This window comes from Anas acuta, chromosome 15 (genome assembly GCF_963932015.1).
Source record: "Anas acuta chromosome 15, bAnaAcu1.1, whole genome shotgun sequence".
Taxonomy (NCBI): Eukaryota; Metazoa; Chordata; class Aves; order Anseriformes; family Anatidae; genus Anas; species Anas acuta.
The window spans coordinates 10,668,500-10,696,444 of record NC_088993.1 but is presented as its reverse complement, the minus strand read 5'-3'; the positions used below and the strand labels follow the sequence as shown (position 1 = coordinate 10,696,444).

General features: G+C 35.3%; 1 protein-coding gene across 1 annotated transcript; it reads right to left on the bottom strand.

Moving 5' to 3' along the window:
• Window positions 1-1,069: 1,069 nt before the first annotated feature.
• On the bottom strand, window positions 1,070-27,321 carry LOC137864768 (putative short-chain dehydrogenase/reductase family 42E member 2). Its single transcript, XM_068699250.1, has 14 exons — window positions 22,565-27,321; window positions 21,490-21,575; window positions 15,264-15,445; window positions 12,822-13,054; window positions 10,549-10,644; window positions 10,108-10,168; window positions 8,012-8,130; window positions 6,483-6,558; window positions 5,233-5,315; window positions 4,525-4,662; window positions 3,767-3,832; window positions 2,931-2,994; window positions 2,502-2,575; window positions 1,070-1,275 (listed from the first exon to the last, which is right to left on the bottom strand). Exons 4-14 carry the CDS (start codon window positions 13,047-13,049, stop codon window positions 1,072-1,074), a joined length of 1,209 nt encoding a protein of 402 aa, XP_068555351.1. The 5' UTR covers window positions 13,050-13,054; window positions 15,264-15,445; window positions 21,490-21,575; window positions 22,565-27,321; the 3' UTR covers window positions 1,070-1,071.
• Window positions 27,322-27,945: the final 624 nt, after the last annotated feature.

The following is a 27,945-nucleotide window of genomic DNA, read 5'->3' as shown; positions in this document are numbered from 1 at the left end:
TCATCCATGTTGCATGCAAGAGAGGGAGCAGCCACTCCCTGGTCAGAGCAGAGTTGGTCCCTGAGAAAAATCCTTGTGATGGGTACCTCATGAAAATTCGTCTGGCATACACATTGTATATGTACACATAGTACACATGCAACACACGTAGCTCATGTAGTATAATCCAGCCACGAAGCAACTAATGTAAATCTTAAGGAAGGAGAAGAGGGAGGTTGGATCCTCTCTCAGGGCCAAGTGCTTGGTTTGCCTGCTGACACTGCAGTGGCAAGTCACTGAGCGAGCAGCATACCAGCGCTGGTACAGGGTTACGGATAGCATGACTTGGCTTCATTTACAAGGAGAGGCAGCAGTAACTCCTTGCTGAACTCCAGCAGTCTTATGTATCATCCCTCTCCCTTTGCACAGACTTCTTAAAAACAGTAGCTGGTTCAGTTATGATTTATTACTGCATCAAAAAAATATTTCATTTACAAACACGTGTAATGACACTTTATTACATATTTTACACAGGTTTTGAACAACAAACTATTTCACATAAATATGACATTCAGTCCTCTCCCACCTGATACATATAAATATTATATAAATATTTACTTTTATTTTTTATATATATTTCCCAGGTCTTCATAATTCCTCACACAGCTGTAGCAGCGGCTTCATCAGAGCAGTTTCTTCATTAGGGCCACTACCTTGCTACAACACTGCAGTGCTACAATGGTTCCTCTTCCAATTTCTTATGCTCCTGGATTATCATTTTTGGAAAGATATTCTCAGTATGAAGTAATCATTAATGAAGATTCATTAAAACTCTTCCTGTACCCGTTGGTGGTGAACTCCTTTGATTTTGTGACACTCCTTTGCTTTAGTCCTATGAGAACATTTCTTGATATGCCTTGCATTTTCAGTTTTGTTTGTTTGATTTTAAGATCAGAGAGAAGTCATCACAGTGATAAGAATAAGGAATAAGAACAATAAATTCCATAGTGACTGAGGAATATACTATGACCAGATCATTAATACTCAGAAACAAAATTAGTTTTTCTGGAACAGGTGGGTAGCTATTTGGTTTTAGAAGAAATAAAGAATCATCAAACTTAATAAAAGGCCAAAAGCAAACAACATTTTAAGGAATGTGTGATCTTCTTGGCAAATAGGTCTTGTTTTAAGATAATGATCCACAGAATCAGCTAATGAGAATTTCTTTGGTTTGTAACCAAGTTGATTTCGTGCTTTATCTATTCGGAAAGTGTGAGTTACGGTAACGTTCCATACCTAGAATCCAAAAGGACAGTTATGGAAGTGACTTTCATATCTGTTTTTTTAGAACTTGGATGAAAATACATTATCAATGATATTACAATGGAATTAAAAACATGAATAAAAATAGACACTCAAAAATGTACATATTTTGGAGTCAGATTCTGTTCAGATCTAATAGAATGAGTTTACATAGCTGACAGATAAAAAGCTGAAGTTGTGTTACAACATTCTTTGTGGACTGGGTGGAAAAGCAGTTTATCACACTTATTTCTCACTTGTGAATTTACAATCTACAAGTAAGAAAGTAAGACAGAATTAAGGAAATCCCATGCAACAAAACAATGTACTTCACTCAAACTGGCTTGTCTGTACACAGAAATATGTTATGGAATTGGATGACTATTGGGGGAGAATGGTGTGGCTTCTCAGCTGTGCAGAAATGCACATCTAAGTACTGGAAAACATGCCCTATTGGATGATTATATCCTCCATGTCTAAAAGCAGGGTACCTGTAAAAGTGCTCAAGTTGCACAGCCTCAATGATTTCTGCTTCAGATGGAGAACTAATGTAGAAATAAAAACAGATAGATAAACTGTGGAATAACTGAAAAGCTATAGTGTAAGTTAATAAGGTCCATTCAGTTCCTTCAGTGTCCTGTTATGTTGCTGGTACAATACAGTAAGAAACTAGATGGCAGATTAAAGTGTTTTGATTTGTTTTATATTAATTTATTTTTTTATATTTTACTTCTTCTTTTTTCTTTTTTTTTTTTTTTTTTTTTTTTTTTTTTTTTTTACTTTTTTATATTACTTTAATGGACTTTCTAGTTATTGGCTAGCCCTATATTATTACTGCTACCACACTGAACCAAAATCCTTGCTCTGTATTCTTGGACCACCTTCCTTTAAGAATCAGTTCCACAGCATATAACTGCTCTCTGGAAACAATGAAGTGCCTGTTATCCTCATGCCAGCTCCATGTCAGTTGCTCTGTCTTGCACCCCTACATTGCCCCCTGGATCACCTAGTCTTCAAGCGCAGATTAAGTTCTGATGATTTTATAAGAGGTAGTCAGGATGGCATGGAAAATGAGGCTACAAAAAGACTGCCTATGCCCAGAATAAGCTAAGCCCTGAGCAGAAAAAGAGAGCTCTAATATCTGTACAGAGGGTGTATCACATATTTCATGAGAATTTTCATAAAAAATACATAAACATTCTCTGTCTTTAAATATTTACCTCATTCCTTGTCAAGAAAGGTGTAAAGATAAAAACTGGCTTTAGTGCCAGGTGCAGATACTCCATCACAGTGGCTGTGAAAAAGAAAATTAATTAATGAGACAGCTGGATAACAATAAACTAAGATAATGCTGACATTGCATATCCTATAATTCATAGTGATATCAGAGGATGCAATGAAGATACTGCAAGGCAGTATTTAATTTATAAAGTAAATTATGAACTCAGTTTATTAATAGCCTTTAAACCTTATCTGCCACTATTAATGCCAAATGGCATAAGTGATTATTGTATTAATTATAATAATGCTAAGTTAGATAAGTTCTACAGTTTGGGCCCTGAATCTTATAAAACCATTAAGCAGCTTTACAGACATAAGGAAAAAAAATAAAATAGCATAATAATCAAGTATGTAGTTCATTATTTTACCTGCTATGTGAACCAGGAGAACAGGAATATGTATCCAGGGTTTCCTATAGCCTAATTTTTCAAACTAGAAAGGGTGTAAGAGAAAAGAATAACAGAGAATTTGTATTGATTTGAGGGTGTCTATGAAGCATGAAAATGGACAAATGAATATTGATAAAATATATCTAAACTTTTCCAGTTAATCTTCCTATCAATACTGGTAGTAAGAAATGCAATTGAAACCCACAACTACTTTGGTGTCTACCTCACACCCTTCAAATTGAATTGGATGGTGAACAGGAAACAATGCTATTTCCAAGGAGCCAGTGACTGAGATAGGAATACTTAACTATAATTAGATACAGGCCCATAGTTCTCCTGAAGTCAGCTTTCTGGAAGTCTTTTCTGTGTTGGCATTGCAAGATCAAAACTTAAGCAAGTTCCTAAAATCCCAGCCTGCTGGTTATAATGTTGCCTCATTTTATCTTTTAAGATGTGACTCTAAATGGCCTTCTCTTTTGTGCTGCAGCAGATAGCATAACAGAGAATTAACCAATGGCTATAAACCATCTCCCAGATACTAATAGTAGAAGTTTTCATGCACTATGAGATACCTCTTAGCTAAATTCTCTTAAAATAATAAGGGCCAAACTCCATAGATATGCACATGCAAAACTTCCTTAAAGCCAGTGGAATTTTGGAATATGCTAGGAGAAAAGGACAGATTTTAAGTTCAATGTTAGATAATTCAGTAATTAATGTGCATTGGACTTCAATTAGTTAGTACAGTCTTTTAGTTAACTAATTGAATAGGGCATGTATGTTCAATTAAAGCTAAATGTGTGTTCAATACATACTAAAGGGACTATCCATTCGGAAAATACGACATTTTCACCATCGTGTATGTAATATGCCTGTCCACTCTGTTAAAGAAACAGAAAAAAAACAATTAGAAAACCACTATATATAGGATGGCATTTTGTTTCTTTTTCATACCCACCTATCTTTGTTGATTTTGTGAATAGCAAACCAGCATACATTCAGTGAATATACACAAAGCAGCTCAACAAACTACCTTCATTGAACTTCATTGTGATTTCAAACAAGTCTCATACTTTTGTGTAACCCCATGGTGGTAGTAGAGATACCAAGGATTAATGACGTCGTAATGTAGATCAGAGCATGGTTTCACTTTGTAGCAATGCAATTGTTAGATCATTTAGTCTCTCACGATATGTAGAGGACAGAATTATCTTCATGAATTTAACAGAGGTAGCTACACTGACAGAATATTAATAAACAGCTTTTTAAGGTGTGAAGCTGCACACCAGTTTTGAGAATTTGGTAAGGTAGGCATTGGAACAGGTTGCCCAGGGAAGTGGTGGAGTCACCATCCCTGGGGGTGTTCAAGGAAAGGTTGGACGTGGTGCTTAGGGACATGGTTTAGGGGGTGACATTGGTGGTAGGGTGATGGTTGGACCAGATGATCTTGGAGGGCTTTTCCAACCCTAATGATTCTATAACCTTTTGGAGAACCTTTGATCTCAAAGCACAAAAAAGAAACTTATTAGAGAGCCAAAGATACTGGGATAAGGTACTTATACTATTTACTTACTGCTACATAATCCTTCTCAGAGGTGAGAGCCTCAGCAGCTAATAAGTGAGCTTGTACTAGGTTTCCTATGTGAACCCAGTTCATCTGAACTTTATGATTCCCAAACTTGAAGTTAAATAGTCTCCGCTGGATATTTATCTGTAGAAACAGAAAAGGAAAAAAAAAAAAGAAAAAGAAAAAAGAAAGAACTATAAGAACTATGTGAAGTCTTTCTCTTTATTATGCAGAATAACTTATTAATTTTGTCTCAGCCTGAACGCTTAGAATTTTCTATATTTGTGCACAATTACAGCACAAGAAAAAAACAATGAGCTGATGGTTTTATAAATCAAGGATGGTTGCACTGATATGTAGTGGTAAAATAGAATGACATAACAGTATTTGAGACTGTACTGTTCTGAAGCTAGGAAATATATTTTAAAATACTACTTTCATTAAATGATCGGGGATTCAATCCTAGATATTCTAACATTGCATTCCACCTATACATTTTTTTTTATTTTAATTTAAAAGCAGAGCTTGGTCCTTTCCATTTCTACATTGCCCATATCATGCTATTTGTTATCGTGCATCACATGACCCGTCACCAAGCTTTCATTACAGTTTTTCTGGAAGAATTGTTAAGACCTGTAGTCAAGGTACTTCCTCTCATGTTATGCCCTTACAACTAGTTGTAGTGTCCTCCAGAGCTGACTATATAACACATACGGCTACTCGTGGCAGGTGGCGCTGCTCTTCTGGTCCATATATGCCTGGTGGACGAAGCACACAAGTATGGAGCTTATCACCTCCTTGGGGAGAGAACAAAATGTGATTTTCATATAGCTTTGATATCAACATATGGCAGGCAAACCACATATATTGTTTGAATTTTACATTGTGAAAGTAAAGGATCAGTCTGGCCATTCTACATGATACTGCCTCTTAGTAACTTGTTTTCATCTCTGTATAAAATTGAATTCAATAGTAGTGAAAGATCCAATTTTAGCAGCCTTGAAAACTGAATTCCTCTGACCACAGAGTAGTTTGACTAGGAACAGGACAAATCAAATTATCCTGTGTCTATGCCTTGTGCTTGAATGACTTTTTGTTTTTGTTATAGGTAAAAGTTTATAAAATACTTCATAATTCTAAACACAGGCAATGTTGGAATATTCAGTTCACTATATTTAGACACCTTGCTTGCTTGCAGCTTGATGGCATCACAAAGGAATGGAAGAGGTCTCTTAAACAGAGGCTTTCAAATTAGTTACAATATTCTAAATTCAAATTAATACTTTAAACTCTACATGTCAATCATTAAGTACAGTGGGAATAGGCACAAATCCAACTTCTGTGTGGACAAGTTTAACATGTGGCAGGCATTTGCTCAGTAGTTAAACAAGGATGCTAAAATTGCATCCACATGTAATGTTTATTTGTCAAATTTCAGTTCAAAGAAATTGGTAACAGTAGCAAAATATGTACATAAAAGCAAGGATAAATATTTCCCTTGCCATGTACAGACAGATTTTAGTGACAGCTATTCATGAACACACGACTTTAGAAGTCAACATGGCCCTGATATTGCCAATCTGTTTAAGAAGCAGCAATTATTCTTGCAAGATACCAGCAAGCTCTTTGGAATTATAAGAATGACCTTACTGGACAGTGCTTAGCACTTAGAAGCTCAAAGTGATAGACAGAATGGGTAATAAAAGCACAAGTCCTATATTTGCTGTAAAGTTGGTAAACTTTTTAAATGTTTTGAACAATTAGTGTTAAATTTGCTGAATTTTCCCATCAGTTGTTTGTATACAATCTCATATGTGTCTGAGTATGCACACACAAAAATCTTTGTCCACTAAAGGTAGGATTATTTCAGTTAATTTTAAATATACTATATATTGATAAATCAGTAAACAGAGAAAGCAATAGCACTACTGATGATAGGAAAAACCCAAATGTTTTAGATGTACCTTTGAGTAAGGTTCCATTAGCAGCAAGAACCATTTGGTCTGCAATTGCCTTCGTTCTAGAATAATGATTAAAATGCTATAAAGAAAGGCAGAATATGATCAACATTCTAATCAACGTTATTGTATTTGTGAAGGCAAATTTACTGTTTATACCTGACAACCTCTAAATCTAGCCAGCTTGTAGACATCAGCTGAGTAAAATCAAACTAGAAATAACAACAAGATATGGCACAGATATATTTTTGGAGAGACAGATTCTTGTGACAAAAAGAATTATGTAACTTTTTGTGCTAGATGTACTGAAAAAAAATTAATATCAAGTCAAATATTCTGTTTGGTCATATAATTTTGTTTTGAAATTGGAATTTTTAAAACGATAACTTAAATTAGAAATGAATGGTTTAGCCGTTCCAAAAAATGTTTCAATTTCCTATTGAAACTATTCATATAATTACAAATAATTATATTTTATATAATTATAATTATTTATAATTATATAGTTATAAACAATTATCTCCCAATTGTATCCTCTACTATTAATGTTAAAAAAAAGTACCCAAATGTATTAAATAGGATTCTAGACACAGAAGGTTATTTATAAGACTCTTGAATTTTGTATTGTCATGCTTTATATTGAAAACTATAGCTAAAAATTACACCATGGAAAGTCTTCATACTCTCAGGTGGCTTAATACATCTGCTCCACCTTCCTTCCAGCTCCATCTGCCTCTGCTGGATGCTATTTCATGGTCACCATCAGAGAAAACATATGATTAGGGCTCAGACATACAAAACTAATTGCAAATTCCTGAAATGTTTTCTTCGAAGTCTGAAGTGCCATGCAGGCTTTGCATAAACTGACATTTCCAACTAAATATTTTGGGAGGCACTAATTGAGTAGTAGTCAATCCTATTTAGGATTCCTGGACACTGGATGTACAGACTAAAATTACAGCTCTTAACTGCAGGCAGTGTGCTGGGAGAAGGAAAGAACAAACAAATGATGAGTGGCCAGAATGCACTGAGCTCCAGATTTCAGCTAGAAAGCATTCCCTAAATGATCATAGTAAAGAAGGAAATAGCATTTCAGTGTGTGAGGTGATGTAAGAAGGCAGCAAGAAAGCAAGGTTTAGGAACTTCAAAGAAGCAAAAATGAGTGTGCATAAAGATGTGGAATTCAATATTTTGTAATATTCTTCAGTGCAAATGCTCATAGGGGCCATAACATTCAATATTTACATAACAGATGGTTCCCTGAAAGCCCTTCCTGTAAAAATCTTCTTGTTAAATGTCAGATTCCACTTTTCTTAATAATTTCAGGTATTTTAACATCCCCTGGTTACAGCACGTTAAAGTAACTATGATTCAAGTATCTCTTCATTGACCACAGGTCAATTTTTATTAATGAAAAATAATTTCATAGAATTTAAACTGAGCTATAGTAAAACAGCTTCTGCTTCCAGACCAGCCTTCACCTAATCTACCCTTCGGAGTACAGCAAATGCCATGATATCACACAAACAAAATACCTTTTCCAGTGGAAAATATGGCACAGTTTCTTCATCTCCTTCTTCAATAGTATTCCCTCCAAATACCACATTCACTGTACTGGTATATATCAGTCTAGGGATATTTCTTTGTTTGCAGACTACAATGGCATACAAAATATATTGTTTGTAACAAAAATAAAGAGTGAGAAACAACATATGAACTGGAAAACTCTTTTTGCAAACAAGCATTACATTTACAGAAAACATAATATTTTATTTTTAACATTAATTTATCGTTTAATATAATAGAATCTTTCATTCAGGTGGATTTTTTCATCCCAAATATTTGCTGTTTTAATATTATGTATCATGGTCACCAAATGCTTTGTATACTTGCAGCTATCATATCACCACGGGATTTTAGTCATCAGTTGGGTAGAGGAAATCTCTTGGCAGGGAAAAAAATCCTCCTCTCCTTTGAAACATTTCTTAAAACATACTCATTTTATGAGATGAATAAAAAGGAGATGAGTACGATCTTGTGATCAAACAGCATTGAAAACCCCATGCTTCTTTGTAGGGGTAGTACTGTGGACAGCAGCCTGTCTGCAGACCATTATTTTTGCCCTTATTTCAGCAGTGAGCAGGAAGCAGTTCTGCTTCTGGTCCCACAGTTTCATGGATATCCCTGCAGGCAAGTAGCCATACAATAAAGTGTGCTAGCTGTCTCCAGTGTGTGTGTGACAAAACTCTGTTTGTGTCAAATCATTCATAAGTGACAAATAGCTAACAAATGTTAGCAGTAAACTTACACTGTCAGTGTATAATCAGTAATATGTTAAATACAAATGAAATTAGTATTATTTCCAAAACAAAGTCTTAATTATGGATTCCAGTCAAGAGTAAGATGTCTAAATTCTGCTGCATATGTCATTGCAAACTCAATAACAGTAATTTTCTTTTGATTTAGCAATGTTTCTAAAGTTTTAATGAGTTAATATTTACAAAGTTGGGAGATATTTTTTAGATTTTAGATTTTAGATATTTTTTAGAATCTACACAACAGTCAGACCAATTGGCTTCCTGGCTCATTTTGAAAAGAATGAAAATACCATTGTAAATATTTAGAAGAAAATACAATAATAAAACGTGTTCTTAAAATGTAGGTTAAATGGTAACTTCAAAGGTTCACAATCCTCCCACATTCTTACTTCATTGGGAGCCTATGGGAATATGGCAGGGCATGTTTCTGTAGGTTCAGAGGTTGGGGCAAGAATACAAAAATACATCGCAAATTTTTCTCTTTAGCTCATTTAGACCTTTACTTGCCTAACACTTCACTTTAATTGTTCTGGCTTTTTTTCAGTAATAACCACAGTAAACTACAGGCAGCATGAAAATGGGTCTAAAATAAAACTGCTTTTACCATTTTGCTTTTCGCCATTTTGCCTTTTAGATTTTGAGGGAAAAGCAAAGAGAAAGTAGCTTTGGCATTTACAATACACTTTGAAACGTTCTTTCTGGAGTTAAATATACAAAAGGAAATCTGTTGACATTTTTCTGAGACATTAGTTAAAAACCAGTATATACTAGAAAGGAGTCATATTTAGATAGCGGTAAACAAGGATATATTAATTTGGTAACATAATAGCTAAATATACTTAGGATTTCTATAGCACCTATATGTTTACAATACAACAAACAGTACAATATCTCTCATGATATTTCTGTGAGGAAAGAAGATAATTTCTCCTCTATATACTGATTATCTTGTCCCTTCACTATTCAGTGGAGAAGAATTAAGTTGGTCTGCCATGGAATTAAGTCTGGTTGAAAACCAATCCTCAATCCAAAGCAGTGGCAAATCTACCAGTTTTAATGGGACTTGAGTTTCATTCCATCTAAAGAGTTAACTTGCTTCATTAGAAGGATGAAATATTTTAAGTCTGTTGTATGTATCAGAGTTCTGCACACCTATCTTTACATCATACTCTGAGACTAAGGAGGCAAGAGTCTCTTTTAACTGCCAGGTGAACACTGGAAAAATTCAATTAGAAGTTTTTTGAATTCAGTTGATTCAGTTGCAAAGAAAATTACAAAATTCAGATGCAAAGAAAGAAAGTCTAGGTACATACCATCAATTATTATTTTTGTGCCACCAACATTTATGGATTCAATCTGTTCTTTCTTTTGAAGCTAGAAATAAAGTTTGCACAAAATCTAATTAATTTATCAAGTCACATTCACAATACAATTGTTACAATTGCTAGATCTAGAATAGCTCTAGCCTTTCTTCTGTATATGTGTTACAGTTCTCTGTCTTTCTGACATACAGTGATTTCTAGCAGTTTTCATTTTTATTGTCATGTTCTTGTCTGAGTAGTACATTAGTTTCATGCTTTGACATTTATTACTTAAGGAACACCTCCCTCGTTGCCTGCATGGATGACTTGACCTTTATAACCAACTTCTGTCTCACATAAAAATTCTTTAACCACACTCTTGAGTCCTGTATGGAGACAGATCTCTGCTCTCACAAAAATAAAAAGAGAAAACGTTAGGAAAATTGTACTTGCTTGTTCTAATCCTGACATTCCACAAGCAGCCACATGAAAAATACAGTCAGCCCCTTCACATGCTTTGAACACTGCATCATAATCCCTCACATCACCCTGTAAAATGAGAAAAAAAAGGGTTTTGACTGGTAAAGCTCATTACATTCTCCACACAATCAATATTAACTGTGGACATTAACAAAAATCTCAAGTCATTCTAATCTATTTTTCACAATCCGCAATTAGCATTAAATAAAACATCATTAACAAGGAGGAAAATCCATGACTAAGAATTTTGTTAGTATTTTGTTGCAAAACAATGATGACTCTTGTTGGACCCAATTAAGATGGGTATTTTCACGCTTAGTCCTGCAGGGTGGCAAAACTTGTTGAACTTGAATGGGAGCAGCATATGCTTGAGGGCTAGAGAATCAAGCCCAAATGACAATAAATCATAACAGGGAGGGCTCAGATGTTTACCAAGGAATCACCAAATAAGAGAACCCCTTTTCTGTTAGCAAACACACCTTCAGATCCGGCTTGTGCAATCTGGACAAATGTCTCGTTGCCCATATATGCTTTATTTTAAGTGCTTGGAATGACAACTTTAATTACAGTTTTGTACAGGATCAAAACTGAAGAGTATACACTATATGCATTTAATACTGTATAAATTAGTGTGGTATTATGATCACGTTATGACATGAATGCTGGACTGTTTAAATACACACACGGTATCTAGTAACAAATGCTATTCGGTGTATAGAACATTACACTGCATTTTTGCATACCAGGTAGTACTATATGAATAATACTCCACATACATACAGGTTTCATTAAAAATTGCACTTCTTTAATGAATTATGAGATTTTAAAATATTAGATATTATTTAATTTACTGTGATGAAATTGATAGAATGATCACAAAATACACGGCTAGAGGTAAGATTAAGAGATCATCCAATCGTTTTTTAACTCAACTTTTCATTTGAGGTTGTGAAAGTATTTCACAATTATGGCGACTTACACTTCCTACCTTCAATCAAATGCTGAAATAGCTAAACAGTGTAAATAATATTAGCAATCTCCAAATCACTGATCAAGGCTCAGATGTCTGAGGTGACCTATTTCTTTGTTTACTCTGTAGTTCTATTTTCTAGGTAATTCACCCATACTTTATACTATTTATTTTTTTACATTAAATTCTAAAACAACTGTTCTCAGAAGACTATTTGAGTCTGATCTCTTCATTAACTTTAAAAAGTTGTAAATTGGCACTAATGCACCAACTCAAATCAAATTATTTGGGTTTACATCATTAACAAAACAAACCCATAGTTTTTGAACGGTTCCTTGTCAATATTCTATCACTGATCCACATTCTGTAAAAGCTGTTTATGAAAATAAACATAAGAACAGCGTTGTGAACCATAAAATATTTGGTTCTTTTGTTCTCTCCATTTTCCAGACATAATAAATATGTTTATTGAATGGTTAGGAATCAAAAAGCATTAGTGCTCATAAACGGATGCCCCGGCAAGAGCAGAAACAGGGCAAGCACATGACATTTTACTCCAGAATATTCTTCCAGTCTCCAAGTATTTTAATTCAGAAGATTTCTTGAGTCTAATTTAACTTACCTATTTAATAATCTCCAACAGAAGTAAACTTTTGGTAAGACTTTGTACAAGCATTTTTCCCATTGCATGAATGAGAAAACAACCTCTTTTTGTTTATATTGAACCGATTCATCATTCCGTCTAATGGCCCTTCCTTCTTGTACTGGAAAGAACAGTGAATAGTCAGTCCCTAAGCCTCTCCATGCCTCTCAGAGTTTGAAGATCTCTCCCACTCCCAAGTCATCTCTTTCCCAGTCTGCAAAGTGCTAGTTTCCTTAATCATCCTTTGCATGGAATTCATTCTCTGTATGTGATCATTATTTCACCATCCTTCTCTCACCTTTTTACTCCAAACAGCTTGCTTGAGCAATAAACTTTGTCACTCCTTCATCTAGGTCAATACGAATGTGTTAAATACCAAATCCCAATACAGGACTCTTCAGAACTTCACTGGTGAAACTGAGAGAAGTGACCACTTGGACTTCTCGTGCTTACTGTCTCTTAATCAGTTATTTATACATGCAAGAACCTCTTACCATGTTCATTAAAAGCATTTACTGAAAAACCTTTATAAAAAATTCCTAAGAATTCTCACTATTCTTGCCTTCTATACTAATATGCGTAGAAGCAGTATGATTTTATTTCAATGCTGTTAAATATGTAATTTCAACATACCTTGAAAAAATCTGCTCCATTTGGAATTTCCCACTTAGGCTTCCGTACATCAAACAGAACAACAGCAACGCCTGACTTGAGAAGAGCACATCCCAGATTGTATCCCAGGTAGCCTCCACCTCCTGTCACCACTGTCTTTTTACTTTTAACCAGTGGTTCAGCGTGCTCAGTTAGTTTGCTCTCACACGGGTGGCCCCTGTGGAGCTCCTCTGTAGATCGTTCTTGCATCACAACTGCAAGATAAAAGGTCTTGTGAAAATTCCTGCATAGTACTCTGGGATCTAGACAATTTCAGTAAGTTTCACATTACAATGACTGTACTATTTTTATTTATATATATTTTATTACCTTAACATGCTTAAAGTGTATAATGTTTTGGTGACAATATTTCTATGTACAATGAGTAATGTGTCTGACTACTTTTACATTAAGATACAGTCTTTTCCCCACAAGTTTCATGTTATGTAGAGATATAAAGAGATATATAATTTTAGAGACATTATGGTTACCTGACCCTAACAGGTATGATTATATTTTTGAATGCTTGGTATATCAAACATTTTATCTTTGAAGACTCCCTTACTTCTGATATATTAATGTCAAATAGATGTTAGCCTACTAGTCAGGAAAAAACAAATTAGAAAAGGAATAAAAGAAAGGACTTGATTCTGCTTTTTAAATCCACTTTATTTCATGTTTAGGTCACGGTTATTCAGTAAAGACAATAATTCATTACCATTTAAAACTTTTTTGTTGTTGTTACATAGATGACACATTTAATTTTCTGTTCAGTTCTTTGCAACTTTTTTTTTTTTTTTAATCAGAGCATTCATATACAGCTAGAGTGACACGAAACAGAATGGGTAAGCCATTTGCTCTGTGGGTTCATCTACTTGTGAAGACTGATTAGAATATCATCTATGATAAGCAACTCCAGAAAAGTTACCTGTCTGCATGCTTTCTTCTGTATGAAAAGTGAGTTTATTCTACAATAATTGCTTCCCTTTAAAAATGTACTCAAATTCTACAATTGAAATGACTGGTATTCCAAATCACAATATACTTACAAGAAATCACTGCAGTTAATTATCCTACCTAGACAGCCCCTACTGTCTTGATTCCTTTTGTGGTCTTTACACGTTAGGATCTACGCTCTTACATCTCCAAACATAAATCCAGAGTACATACACCTAAAATCAATCAAACTAAGTCGCTGTAAAGTGGGAGGCAAACTGGGTGCCTCCCACTCTGATTCAGGATTATGAACCCAATTCAGATTATTATATAGTTGGATTAGGTCCTGATAGCAACATTCCCGTGCACAAAAGTATTTAAAGTATTTGCAGAAATCTTACAGCAGCTGGGCATAAGTTTGCTCTCAGTCATTTACACCAGGGTTCAGCAGAGAATGCAGAACTGGCCATGATTGGCAACTGTCAGCTGCATCACTTCCAGCATGACAAAGAAATACTAGAAAAACAACAAAAAATGCATCCCACAGAATGCAGTTACAGATTACTCTGCCATTGCCTAGTTAATTTTTTATAATTTTGGTTTATAATTTTTCTTATTTTCTGCTTCACTTTTTGGATTTCAGACACAGGGAACGAAGTAGCAAATTCTCCATTCTGTTATGGTTTCAACACAATGTCAGCTCATTAAATTCAATGAAATAAATAGCAGAACACAGTGAAACTTATGAGCTCCTTATGTTGAAAAATATCCTGACATGTAAAAAATGAAAAATAATTCATATTTCCAAACTAAATTTAAATTGGAAATAAAAGTAAAACAAGTACACTTTTCCTGCTAAGGAAAATTAAGTTTGCAACTCTAAATCATGCTATACGGTGGCTTTAATCCATATAAAATTATTTCACCTTTTCTTCCACAAAAAAGCACCTTTTTGTACACTGTAAGGACAACTAAAGTAAAACTTGTGATGTATACCCTTAAAACATATTTTAAATTAGAATATAATTAAAAACTGATAGCTGTCATTAATATCTCCTTATATTTTGTTTTAAGTTAGATGGAGGTTGTATCAAAAAACATCTCACAAGTTTGAAGATCTTGCCAGAAATCTTTCTTAAAAAGCACTAATAGAATTAGTACATTTGTCAGCTTCATAGAACTAGGAAATTGTTATACAGAAAATTTTCAATGTAATGTATACAGTTGCATATAAGAAAAACATATATATTTCCAGAATCAGTAGCTTCCTTGTTTCTCTAGATTTGGAGGAGCTATTCTGACTTACTTATGCATGGTTACATCCTTGCATTCATGAGAATAGTTATGTCCTAAGCAGTTCACTTACTGTGAGTTCTTCTTAGCTCCCCGACTTGCATTTCAAATATTAGAAATGCAGAAATGACTTCCCCAAAGAAAGTTAGTCAAACATTTCAGATTTTTAAAAATAGCTAAAGAAGCAGTAAGTACCCTTGGTAGAATCCTGGATGTCAGTGTTATCCCCGTGCTTCCTGTCCAAGTAAGATGGTGAGACTTCTCTTTGCTGGACAATTAGTAACACAAGGGCATCAGGTACTCAAGACAAACATCAAGATGTTCACGTGTGCTCAGTTCCTTTTGTTGTTCCTGCTCCTTTGTAGCTGGTGGCTGGGCTGGGAGCCAAAAAAGGGCAGGGCTTAATTTGTACATAATTTACGTTCCTTTTCAGGAAATAAATAAATAATTAAATGAAGATCTCCACATCAGAACCTTCTAAATATCTTACTGTTACCTGGTAAAAGCATTGATAAGACACTAGACAACACAAATACATTACTGTAACAGCATTCTGTAGATAAGTTGTACTAGATCACTAAAATGTCTCAGCCAGGGTTCTTGAAAAGTACAAAGATAAAGGTTCTTCAGAAAAACTGGAGAGAAAGTCTTAGCACTATCATTTCAAAAACAGATCTCTCACAGTGTGAAACTTTGGTTGGATACATCTCATCTAACAGCACGCTGAATGGAAATATGATTCCCTTCCACCTATGGTTTCCGATCTAAATTTGGATACAGAGAAGAAAGAAAAATCTTGTTTGACAAAGGTACTTCGCACTTTCATCCTGATTTTTCTATCTTCATCCCCAATCCAATTTTGTATTTACAATGTAGGCGCAACGTTTTGTTCTCTCACTTCCAGGATGAGTGAAGCACAGGCGGCAAACTAACCAGTACACAATAGAACAGGAAAAGACTTATTCTTAAATAGTGCATTTAAAATTTATTAATCAGTTAATTTATTATTATTATAGAAGTTCTCTGATCCTAAGATTTTAAAGCACTTTTAAAACACACATCCTTTTGCAAATTAAACAATAAGAAATCAAAGCCAACATTTTTAAATGGGTGTGTCTAAAATTAGGCCTCAAAGCAGTAGTTAAGATGCTAAAGAATCACTCCCAAATCTAAATATAAATGACTACAATTTTAAGTGTTGGCATGTTAGAAATATCTCAAGTTCATACGTGACTTTGCAATTTAAATGCAATTTAATGGTCACGTGTTGACAAGGACTCAGACTGACACCTAGGCAAATATATTTTAGCATAATATATATGCACTTAACTCCTTGTAGTCTGCATTAGAACCTTTGAATCTGTCAAGCTAATTTGCACTTCTTAGGTTGCAAAATGAATAGCAAACCCAGCTCAGAGTAAAAGCCCCAGGCATGCAGAGTTCTTTCAGTTGAGATGGTCACAACACTCATTTTTTTTTTATCATTTTGCCTGAGAAAGAGAGTGGCTATTCCATCCATTCCTAGACTACTAAGGAACTCCTCCACAAGTCAAAGCAGCTGGTCAGCATATTCGTAGCATATCAATCCCTCATTGCTCAGTGAAAATAAACCAAAACTATTTTAACGTGACTTTGGATTCCACCTTAACCAGAAGAGCTTTTCAGAATGGGTACTGTCTACCTCACCTATTACTCTTATTCTCATAACACAGAAGAGAGGTGGCCATAATTTATTCACTGCATCCTGCTAAGTCTTTCTGAAAGAAACAGACGCTAAAGTTACAATGACAAGTGCTGCTGCGTTTAGACTTAAGTTTGTTTTTGGTCTTGAATCATAACTTATAGAATTCCTCTTTTCTACCTTTTTTCCTATAACCACTCACAGTTCACCTAGGCAGACAGAAATAAATAAGACAGCTGATATTCCAGCAGATGACTGCGTAAAATGCAACAGGAAGGACTACAACAGGAAGATTGCCAGTTTACACAGAGAAGGTCCACATTTCTGAAGTATCACGTTGGCTTATCAAAACGTTACTCACATCCAGACCGTAAAGCAATGTTGAAATGTAATTGCCCTGTTTCATAGAGGACTCTAGTAAGCTTACACAAGCTGATTTTACTCACATGCTACTCACATAGATTCACTGATAAATCTGAACTGAATAAGGGTGAGTAGGGTTCAGGACGTGAGTAAGACAAGACACTGCATGTCTCCAGGATACAAATAAATACCCTTGTCCCCATGCCTGTTCCATGGGTGCGAGAGCTGAGTGTTGGATCACAGACAAGACAGGTACAGACAGGTATTAGTTCAGGAGACAGACATGTGGAGACTGGAGCTTGGTCCCTTTCATTCAGCAGCTCCCACTGCTGTCAGAGGTGTGCCAGTTCTGGATGCAGCTGGGAAGCAGCCTGTTGGGGAACTGGTGTTGTGCTCCCTCCAGCAGTGTTGACAAGGCCTTTAGACTCTCTCTACTGCAGCAGACTTAACAGGTTCAGGTGCCAGTGTAACACATAGATTAAATATAAGTTTATCCATATGTTTAAGAAATCTGTACAGGAACCTCAGTTTAAACCCTGATTAGGCTGATTTTGATGAAACACCAACTAGAGATGAGCACACATTTTTCCTATCTGCTTATGACAATAATTTTATGTGCAAATTTAGATATACACAGGTGATGCAATTCTCTAGTAAAAGAAGTTGTTATATACTTTGAAGTCATTATTAATCACATTAAATATAAGTAGGGCTGATTTAACCAAGAAGTAATCTCTCCAAACTCTTGCAAAATGCAACCTCAATTATCTTACCAATTCTGTATTCTGAAATATTTCTGAAATAAAATCAGTTTTAAATGTTTTATTTCTCTACTTTACTGAAACCCTTTTTGTTCCTTCATTGTTAAAAGGATACATTGTTTATTTTCTTTGTATTGTTCCTTATTTTTCAGCCTATTCCTGGGCTTTTTATCATCAACAGTAAAGGGCAAATTATGCAATAGATCACTTTAAAAACATATTAGAAACAGAAGGCCAATCTAGAAAGAATGAGCAAATAATTATATTTTACCTTAAGGCCTAAGCATTTTGTTTTTTGAGTCTAATGATTAGTAGTCTCCCAAACTTAGTTTTCCTTCAGAGGAGTCATCTCTCAGGCTATTATGTTTCATAGCACAGTTTGGAGAAGGTGACATAAATCTACTTGCAAAGTTACATATCCACTACAGTCTTCAGTTCATCATTGAGGTGCAGGAAAAGACAGTCCAAAAAACTATAAAAAAAAATTAAAAAGGACTAAAAATATTTGAACGCTAAAAAAAAAAGTGAACCCCACAGCTATCAGGTTGAAAATATTGATTATTTTTAATGTAACTGAAAATGAGAAATCACTGGAAGGTTTTATAGAGAATGACAGGATAGGAAGATCATTTTTGCAGGAACGTGCTGGTTCAACCTGAGCAAGGCAGGACTGCCTTTCCAGGCTGCAGAACGGGAGCAGTGCTCCAACTGTGAGGTAACAGGAACTTGCATGAGGGTTTATAATTGTGTGGAAGTTATTATACAGAAGGCAGCCTTTAACAGAGACGTAGCCTTAGCATGAAGAACTAGAAAGAAGTCTGAGTTAACATGATCAGCCGGATGTTTGACCTGAGTCATAGGCAGGACGGTAAGCTCTGGAGTGCCCAAGGGCAGAAGAATAGCAGAAAATCTTAAGAGACTAAGCTCTCTCTTGAAGCTATGTTGAGCTGGAAATGTCCAAGCTAAGGCAAGAACACAGGAGTGAGATATGAAAGGCTGAACTAGGCATGTGAATTGCTCACAAAATGGTTACAGTGATTATCCAGAGAAAGAAGAGAGAGGCTGATACAATTATAAAGTTAAGGGTGGTGGATCTTCCTTAGACCATATTCGGAAAGCAATTAAAGAGCCAGAGGGGAGAAAAAGGAGATGATGTAAGTGAGTTAAGGGAGAGTAAGAAGGTGAGCAGGGGGCACTATATTGAAACCAGACACAATCCTGATCTTTGCTGTCCATACCCTATTATGTATGAGAATGATGAATTGGGGAAATTGCCTTCTCACCAGGAGATAGCCTCAGAAGTCCAGATAGTTAAAAGTACTGTCAGAAAACCTCACCGTTGTTTCTTTTCATCTTATTCCCTCTTACTGTAATCAGATCAAAAGCTGTTATGAGCAAAGAGGATAGTTGGCCAAATGAGGGTGTACAGTAGGGGAAAGGCTGATTGTGAGTGTCAGGAGTGATCAAAGAAGCTGCATGTTTGTGGCTATCTACAGTGCCCTAAACTGCTGTCCTGTTTAAACGCTGCACTGCTGACTTTGGTTGGGTTCCTGTGCCTCAAGTTCTTTGTGGGAAGCAGGGTATGCACATGTTACTCCATCCGTCTGGATCTTCTTGCACCATGAAATCAAAATTAAGTGATAGTATACACCCAGGCCAAGGAGCTAGGAAAAGTACGTAGCCTCCCTCTGTGACCTTACAGAGCAACCAGGGCCTGAAAGAGGGAAGGACTGAGAGACTGATATTAAAGGACTGGAGCCCTTGACACATGCTGCTTTTTGCTAAGTTCTCTGGAGATTCTTTTCTAATCTTGATTTTCTAGAACTTGTCTTGCTTTCATATCACAATTTCCCCAGCTTTCACATCACTTCTTTTAGTTTCAGCTAACAGTCGTGGCAGCTGAAACATCAAAAAATGATGTGATGTTTCATGATAGGAAACTTCACCATATTTAGTATAAACAAAGTATATTATAATCAACTGCTGTTTGAGTTTTTTAGTTTTAAATGACCACATAAAAATCTTTACCATTTGACCTCAAATTACTTCTATAGAATAAAGAATAAAAAGTCCTTATGGAGAGTCTGAAGATCTGAAAGCCTGAGAGATTCTGGTAACTTGAAGGTATGGCTACTCCTCTCTACTTTTATGTACAAGAACCAGGAGTACAACACTTAGAAGTTTTTTGGCCTCTTACTAAAACTGTCAGGAAAGCTGTCATTTTCAATAGGAAGAAATTACATTTGGCAAAAAAATTTTGTATGCACTATTTCTAATGCACTAGCACTTCTTGACACGTAGCAAAGAGAAAACAATTCCACGAGAAAGAAACAAAACCCTACAGTGCTCAAATAATCATTGTGAGCTGCAGGTTTTCATGGAATAACCGGTCTAGTATGAAAATCTAAACTTATTTTTGTGTTATGCCCATTGTTCGTATGTTGTATCTAGTCAAAAGGTACGAGTAACAGCAATCTTCAGTACCTCCAAGATAAGCAAAGAAATACATGCATATAAATTTAAGCTAATTGAAGTCTTAGGCTTTCACAGGCATAGACACAAGAAATATACAAGGGATGGCAAAATCCAAAAGGAAGTATTACTTAGAATCATCCTGTACTCTCCCACTCAGATCCCTGTAGCAATTGGATAGTGTGCTTACTGACCAATGCAACAGCATCCTATTGTGTCCCCTAGTCCTTCGGTTTATCGAGTTGTGCCTCTGCATTACTGCTACTTAGCAATTTATGTTTTCTTTATAATAAACTGTAACAATTTAGCTGAAATGAGTACAGCAAAAGAATACCCTCTAATCATTTGACTTATTATCTACAGCATAAGAATACCCTCTAATCATTTGACTCTGTATCTAAAACCTAAATTAGTAGAGTTGTTCAGGCTCATAAGTGATTCTGAACACCTTGTGCACTTGTTCGCATCCAGCTGCCCAGCCATACTCACTACTGACACAAACATATGATTTCAGAGTGGCAAGACTGGTTTGGACAGCGTACCGAATCTCTGATCCTCATCGCAACCCCAAAAATGTCTGGAAATACCTGGTGTAGGCTGTAAGTAGTTTTGTAGTCACTCTCTGTGACTGCAAAAATCAATCATCCTTATAAAAAACATTGACTCTAAATCAACAGAGAGCTGAGAGAAGTGAAGTGATAGTGGTGAGATATTCAGGTTTTAGGTGAGATGACAGAAAAATTTAAAAAGCATTTAAATCAGAATATAAATCTGCAGGTCTTGCAATGTTAATAGAAAAGAGGAAAACATTGAACTCTCCTCTAAACATCACATCTTGCTGTGCATAGAATTTTTACTTTAAAATGAGAAATCACAGGATGTGAATTTGGGAGAGGACACTAAGAATGTTAATTTTTAATATAAATTTAATCAAATGCTAAACATTGCTACAGAACAAATAGTTCTAAGGAATTAAGTAGTTCTTAAATCTGTGTCACAATATTAATGCAAAACCAAATGTAAATTACTACCCAAAGTATGTACGCATCATTCAAATGAAACATTAAGTACTTTATGATAGTACAACATTCCTCACATTCCTTGCTCATTTAGAAAAGGAAGATACAGAGGCTGAACAACTTACCTATGGTCAGGTTGCAGTTTCATGCCAGGAGAGAGAAGATGCACATTCTTATTCCCATTATTACACAAAAGGTGTGTTTTCTATACCTAACACAGCAAAAGAACAATGGTATGCTAGACTAAGTTAAGATCCTTCGGGCAGTTAAGTTCCTTCTGATTTTTTGATAGGCAAAAAGACATTAAGCATTCATCACGTTGCTTTTCAATAGTTTGCCTTTCAAAAAGACTTTTCTCTGTATAAAAACAATGCAATTACATATTTCTGAATAACAGAATAGTTATGGACATATATTGTTTAAAGTGATACTATGCTATTTTTTTTAACTTTCTGCCATCTGTTAATGGGTTTTTCTTTTTAATATCATCAGATACAGTATTTCTAGAAACAAGCATATCAAATACTTTAAACAGCTTTTTCAAAGTCTAAAAAATCAGGGTTTTCTATTATATTAATCAGACAGCAACCTGCAAAGCTGAGAACTCAGATTCTTTTAAAATCCCTTAGATCTTCATTAGAAAAAATAAATATTCTCACTCCATCCCTTCCTTTTTTCTGATCTTTATGTATTTATTTGTTTTACGATTCTATGTATTTCATCATTTCCTCTTGGAAGGAATAGAGCACACATGAATACTACAAAGCACAGCCTTGGAATGTGCCATATAAAATACTTGTCAAGTCAGGCTCTCATTTACTCTGCATTTGTGGTTGCTTTGCATGCTGCAGAGTGATTTATAGGCCAAATGAAATGGTAACTGAGAGGCTGCATTGCCAAGGTAGGGTGTATTACAGGAAGAAACAAAGCAACTTGTAATAGTAATGGGTATGCCCTTTATCAGCTCTTAGGTTTCTTAGAAGTGAGGACAGTTTGTACATTTAAAGGGAAGGAATAAAAAATAAACGCATCATAAATAAAAACACTGCATTGTACTGAATAAAGGCATGTTTCTTTGTAGAGAGCAGGGATTAGAGTTTGCTTTCTTACATATAGGAGTCACAGAGAAAACTGAAAAATGCAGGAGCTATATATATATATTAACACATGCAGATTTTAAAAAGATTATGGAAGACAAACCCTAGCAGGTTTCCTTTTAATTCAAAGTTCTTCTGTTACTGCACTGGAAAAGAGAAGTACAGATCATTATTACTCTTACATATGTTTTCATACCCATACAAACACTGCAGGAGTTACGAGGGCACAGGAGGTGGCTTAGATAGACGGAAGAGAAGGATTTATTTTGCATAACAACAGTCAGATATCTTTTTAAATCTTGTCATAATTTCTACTAAGTTTCATTTACAATTTTATAGTTACCTCTATTATTATTAACCCAGAAATTGTAACATAATATGCAGAATTGTCCAAGTAGGAAAGGAAAAAGGAAACATCCTCTAAAAGACACCAGGTGCTTAATCAATAAAGAAAGAACTACAAATTAAAAAGCCTCGGTGCCATGTTAACTGTAACAATGACAGACTAACAATGACAGAGGAAGCCCCTACCACTGAAATCATGTAAACTTTTAGTCTACAAGTTCTGTCTATTTTACCTATCACACTCTGGTAGAATTCAGGATTCTAAAAGATGAAGCCTCATATGATAAGACAGAGATCATCAATTTCTTTGTGCTGTAGCTCCATCAATGCATTCAGTATAGATACCTAAACCCTAGATTCTATCTGTTATAAAAGATACAGGTGAAAAAATAGGATATTTTCTGATGCTTGCAGGTTTCTGAAACTAGATTTTCCATTCTCTCTCTCAAAACTATTCAGAAACCAAATATCTAATAAGCATCTGCTTGAGGTTGTATCACAGAGGAATGAAGTGTGACAGAATGAAATGTATCCTACATATATCTAACTGCTCAACATGCATTAAAATGATTGAATAAAAATTTTTATTACTAAGTTGTACTAACACTTTTGTGTGCCTAAAATCTTGGAACTTTGTGGTTTCAAATCTAGAGAAACACTAATAAGAGATAACATGCTTACAAAACATGGAGAAATTCTTACTGGACAGACTTCCATAGGGCAGAGCACAACACACACTTATTGCCGATTTTTTCCATAGAAGCCACATAAACTTGCTGGGGTTGTCTCTGCACAGTTAGATGGATGAACTTGTTACTGTCCCAAGCCATCTCCCCCTCTTCTGTCAGCTGTTTTCCCCTGAAGCAGGTATGGGTGAAGTACACACAAAGGAGTTCCTGAACTACCAGTTCATACTAACATCATACAGAACATCTGTACTCACACAGAGGTTATCAATTCTTGCTACGAAGCCAAAAAATCTTCTGATAAGAAGTTGAACACATCCTTCAGGGTAACAACTGGTTTAGCTGTTTGCCTTTAATTCATTACATGCAAATCAACATATTCAGTGATTCACAGCAAAGACATTTCTTACAAACAAGCTGGCAGAAAAATACACAGCTTTGTCAATTATAAAACTCGTCTTTTATTATGGCTTGAATACAGTGAATTGCATTCCTGGAAGCATGAACCAGGAAAGCAAATGACATCTACATGACAGACCAACATAGAAAAGCCATTAACAGAGCACTTGATTAATGTGGTCGTCACTGCTGACCCACCTCCTTAAAATGTTTTCCTGACTAAGTAGTCCTCAGATTGATGGGAGCAGGTAGGACTAGAGTTTCCAGGTAGGTAATAGGATGGTGACAGAAACTGTATTTTAAAGGAAGAAGTTGCTCTGCAGGCAGCAGGACTGACCAACCTGCAAGACAACAAGGCTTCAGAAGCATGGAAAGAGAGGCTACACAGCCTGAAAACACTTTTAAAAGTGAAGTTGGATGGGATGCAATGGCTAAATACTGCAACTTCCAACAGTTTTAGACCTTCTGTGGTTACAACAATTGTAATGTAAGAATTTGTTCCTTACTTTTATGTTGCATTTTCCTTGAACGGAAGGCTTAGGAACCCTTAGCTCACTCCACCAGCAAGACGACAACTCAACAAATTCCTAACATGTATTTAAGTCTACTGTCTGAACATGGGAGTATGCTCAAGAGACCAGAGCTATGAACAAATGACTAATCTAAACTACTGCAAACAAACAAGAGATGAGATGAGTATTAGTATATGTTGTACTGAACTGAAGATTACATAGATCCATTGATGATCAGTCTATGAGACACTGTTTAAACCTCATTGTTTTGAATGAGTAAAATCTACAAAAATTAACAAATACCATACAGAAAAAAGGATGTGAATGAGAGGTGTGCCAGACTGCAATCTAACACAACACAAGGAAATGCTCTGATTCTTACCCACATTTGCAAAATTTGTCATATGCATTACTATCTTACTTCATAGAGAGTCTATGATATCACTTAACATACCTGCACAAGTGTATTACCTTTTAAAGCTCTCTGTAATGATATCAGAATATATGCTACAGCATTGTGACATTTTTGAATCCTCCAAGGAATAAATAAGCATCTTTCCATCCCTTTTGTCATTAATCATCATCTAACATTTACATACATTCAATAAAAATGTAATCAGTCCTATTGATTTACAACCAAGATTTTCATATCAAAGCATCCTAGTAGTTACACACATACCAACACATATAAAATATACTAATAAAAATCACAGACAGTGATACTTAGCATAAGGCACCTTGATAACTGCAGTATTCCACAGTAGGTTGGTACTAGCAAGGAAGGCAGAAAGCAGGAGGTGCAGAGCATACAAGGCTAAAAAGAGACTTTTATGATAAAAATAAGTTTTAATTCTTTACGGAGACAAAACAGATAAAGGAAAAGAAAAGAGAGTATCTCCCGTATTAAGTCATTCCCATCAGCTGGCACTGAGGACATGTGAATAGCTCCTGAATAAATTCAGACCATGTATCTGTATTTTGCATACTGGATTATTTTTCATTAAATATTACATATATGAAAACCTGAGATGAATTCCTAGCCCTCTGAAGACAACAGTAAACACCTACAAAATGCTAATGAAGTGTCATCACTGAATTCCTCATTACAAAAATGTATATTTCATAAATAAATTGGGAAAAAAAATGTGAATACTGTAGTTATCTTAAATTTGATTTTCTTGTAATGGTACTGGAAAAATTTTTAATCTTTCTATGACAGGAAACATGTAAGAATTTAATAGAATTACTTAGAAGATGGGCAGTGTCTGGTTATACAAACATAACCATGCTTTAAGAATATCAAGATATTTCTTGTTCGCATGTCTGAAGATTTCTGAATCATCCACTTTAATTCCTTCTCTACTGCCAACATAAAATGAAAAAAGTAGAAATACCCATTAGCAAACTTCTTTTGGCAAAAACATTTGTTCCAAGCTTTGTTTTCTACACTAAAGTTATTTCTTGGACTTCCTATTCAAAATTGGAGTAAAGAATTCTCTTTCTAGTATCATAACCATCTGTCACATCTGTTAGGTATAAGAGCACCATCCAACAAGTCTCAAAAAAACTGCCAAAAAAGACATCTTTGACATAACCACCAACTGATTGAAGCAATTACAAAGATGATGCAGTAAAATATTTTTTCCCAGCCTGAGGAGACACAAGAGTTGTGATCCCTGTATAACTACTACATATAAATTCACTGTGTTTTCTAAAATTTGTATTAACCACATTGGAAACTATCCTTTGCTTTTGACTAGACTTTGGTTTACTTCAAATCCTGCAAAACCTGCAAGTGAAGTAAATTAGTATCACTTATCATCTGTAATCTCTTCTCTGCCAGAAGTTTAGAGACAACAAAGAGTACATCTTTCCTCCTTCTGCTTGAGGCTGGAAGCTTTATGCATACAATTAAAGAGAAGCAGGCTAGTGGTACCACTCCAATCATATTCAGCATCCTTTGTTGGTATAAAATTTAATCCTACAAGTCAAGAACATGAATAATTTTTAAAATACAAAATCAAAATGCATGAATCACATAAGCTCACCATCACAACTGAAAAAAACGGTACTGGAAATACAATATAAATTAACTTGAGTAACTTTAAATCTTCCTTATTTATGTGTTTAATTGTTCTACAATATTATGCAGTTTCTGAAGTACATTAAGAGGAATGGCTTCCTATACACTTTACAATCAGTAGTTTACCTCAGAAGGCTGAAAGACAAATGATAGCTGTGGGACACTAGCCTCTGCCTCACCCAATCCTTGATGAACATGTCGTCAAGCCTGAGGTTTTTACTACAACTCTCTCTATAGTTGTTTGCCTGTCCATTTTTCCCCTCAAACAGCTCTGTGACAAATGCTTCTGTCAGCTCTTACTTTTCTTGTTTAACCCTGAGAAAGCACTGTTGCATTCACAACAAGCAATTTCTCTTTTCCTGTTTTTTTAATTTGCTAATTTAGAAGTAGCGGGTTGGCTCTGTGAGTGGTTTGGTTTGTCCAGCTGCCTCTCCCACAATCTTGTAATAATAGTTCTGTGTTTGTTGAGGTTGTCTTTACTATTAATGTGGTCTTTTTCCGATCACTCTTGCTCATTTAGCTGATAAAACATGCAGCCCATGTAGCACTTCGTATTACAGCCATTATATCTGGTCCTAACTCTCCCTGTTACGTGCTTAGCTGCTTATTCTTAGAAGAAACTAAACCATTAATAATAAATACACATCTGCCTAGCTTCGCTCACCCCAAACAACATACTTCTTTTTGAAGTGTTCTTTGTGTATTAGGTTATACTGTGGAACTATTTCAGTTAAGCACCAAAATCATTACAATGTTTTTAGGTTTGGAAGTGTCACTCCTGCAACTTAATACACTTTGCATTAAGTTTACAAAATGTTATCCTTCTATTGAAATACTTCAACTATATGTAAGATATGATCTATTGTGGTGACTGTTTACCTGAGCACTTTTTTTAAAGACAGAATTGTCCTTTCGGTTCATATTCCAATTTTCTAGTAATAACCTGTTTGAAAGAAAAAATAAAAAACAAATAATTACAGCAGCTTTTCATGAAGATACACAGTAGCTTTGTATGTCTGCTTAGCCATGTCCTTGTGTGACAGAAAATCTTTTTATTGTAGAGGCATAATGCATTTGAAAGCTCTTTAGAAATACTTTTGCTTGCTATTACTAACAAAGTGGTGCTTTCTGATTCTGAACTGGCAGTTAAGAAGCATTAATCATGAAGGAATGTAAGGATCAATAAAATTTAATTGTTTCTAGGCAGGTATCAAACCTAGCTCTAAATGACACAAGAAGCATCAGGGAATGGTGTGTCACCTGAGCCAATTCAGTCTACTGAGACACAGTTGGCATGCAGTGCTAGCACAGTTATATTGCTCCAAGGAACTGACTTAGCTCATTTGGAGTCCACAGAGATACCACAGAAAGGTAAAAGAAACTCCATGCTAAGGGAAGATAAGGAAGAGAAAACAAAGAAAAAACCTGATGAGTGCTTGGCAGGACATGCAGAGAGATA

Bases quoted from the DNA above. Each gene is read 5' to 3' on its own strand.
- LOC137864768 (XM_068699250.1), bottom strand. From the start codon at position 13,049: ATGCAAGAACGATCTACAGAGGAGCTCCACAGGGGCCACCCGTGTGAG. The intron at 10,169-10,548 runs GCAAGTACAATT...CTTTATTTCTAG, and splicing joins GAATGTCAGGATTAGAACAA to CTTCAAAAGAAAGAACAGAT. The intron at 3,833-4,524 runs GTAAGTAAATAG...TTTCTTTAACAG, and splicing joins CTGAGAAGGATTATGTAGCA to AGTGGACAGGCATATTACAT.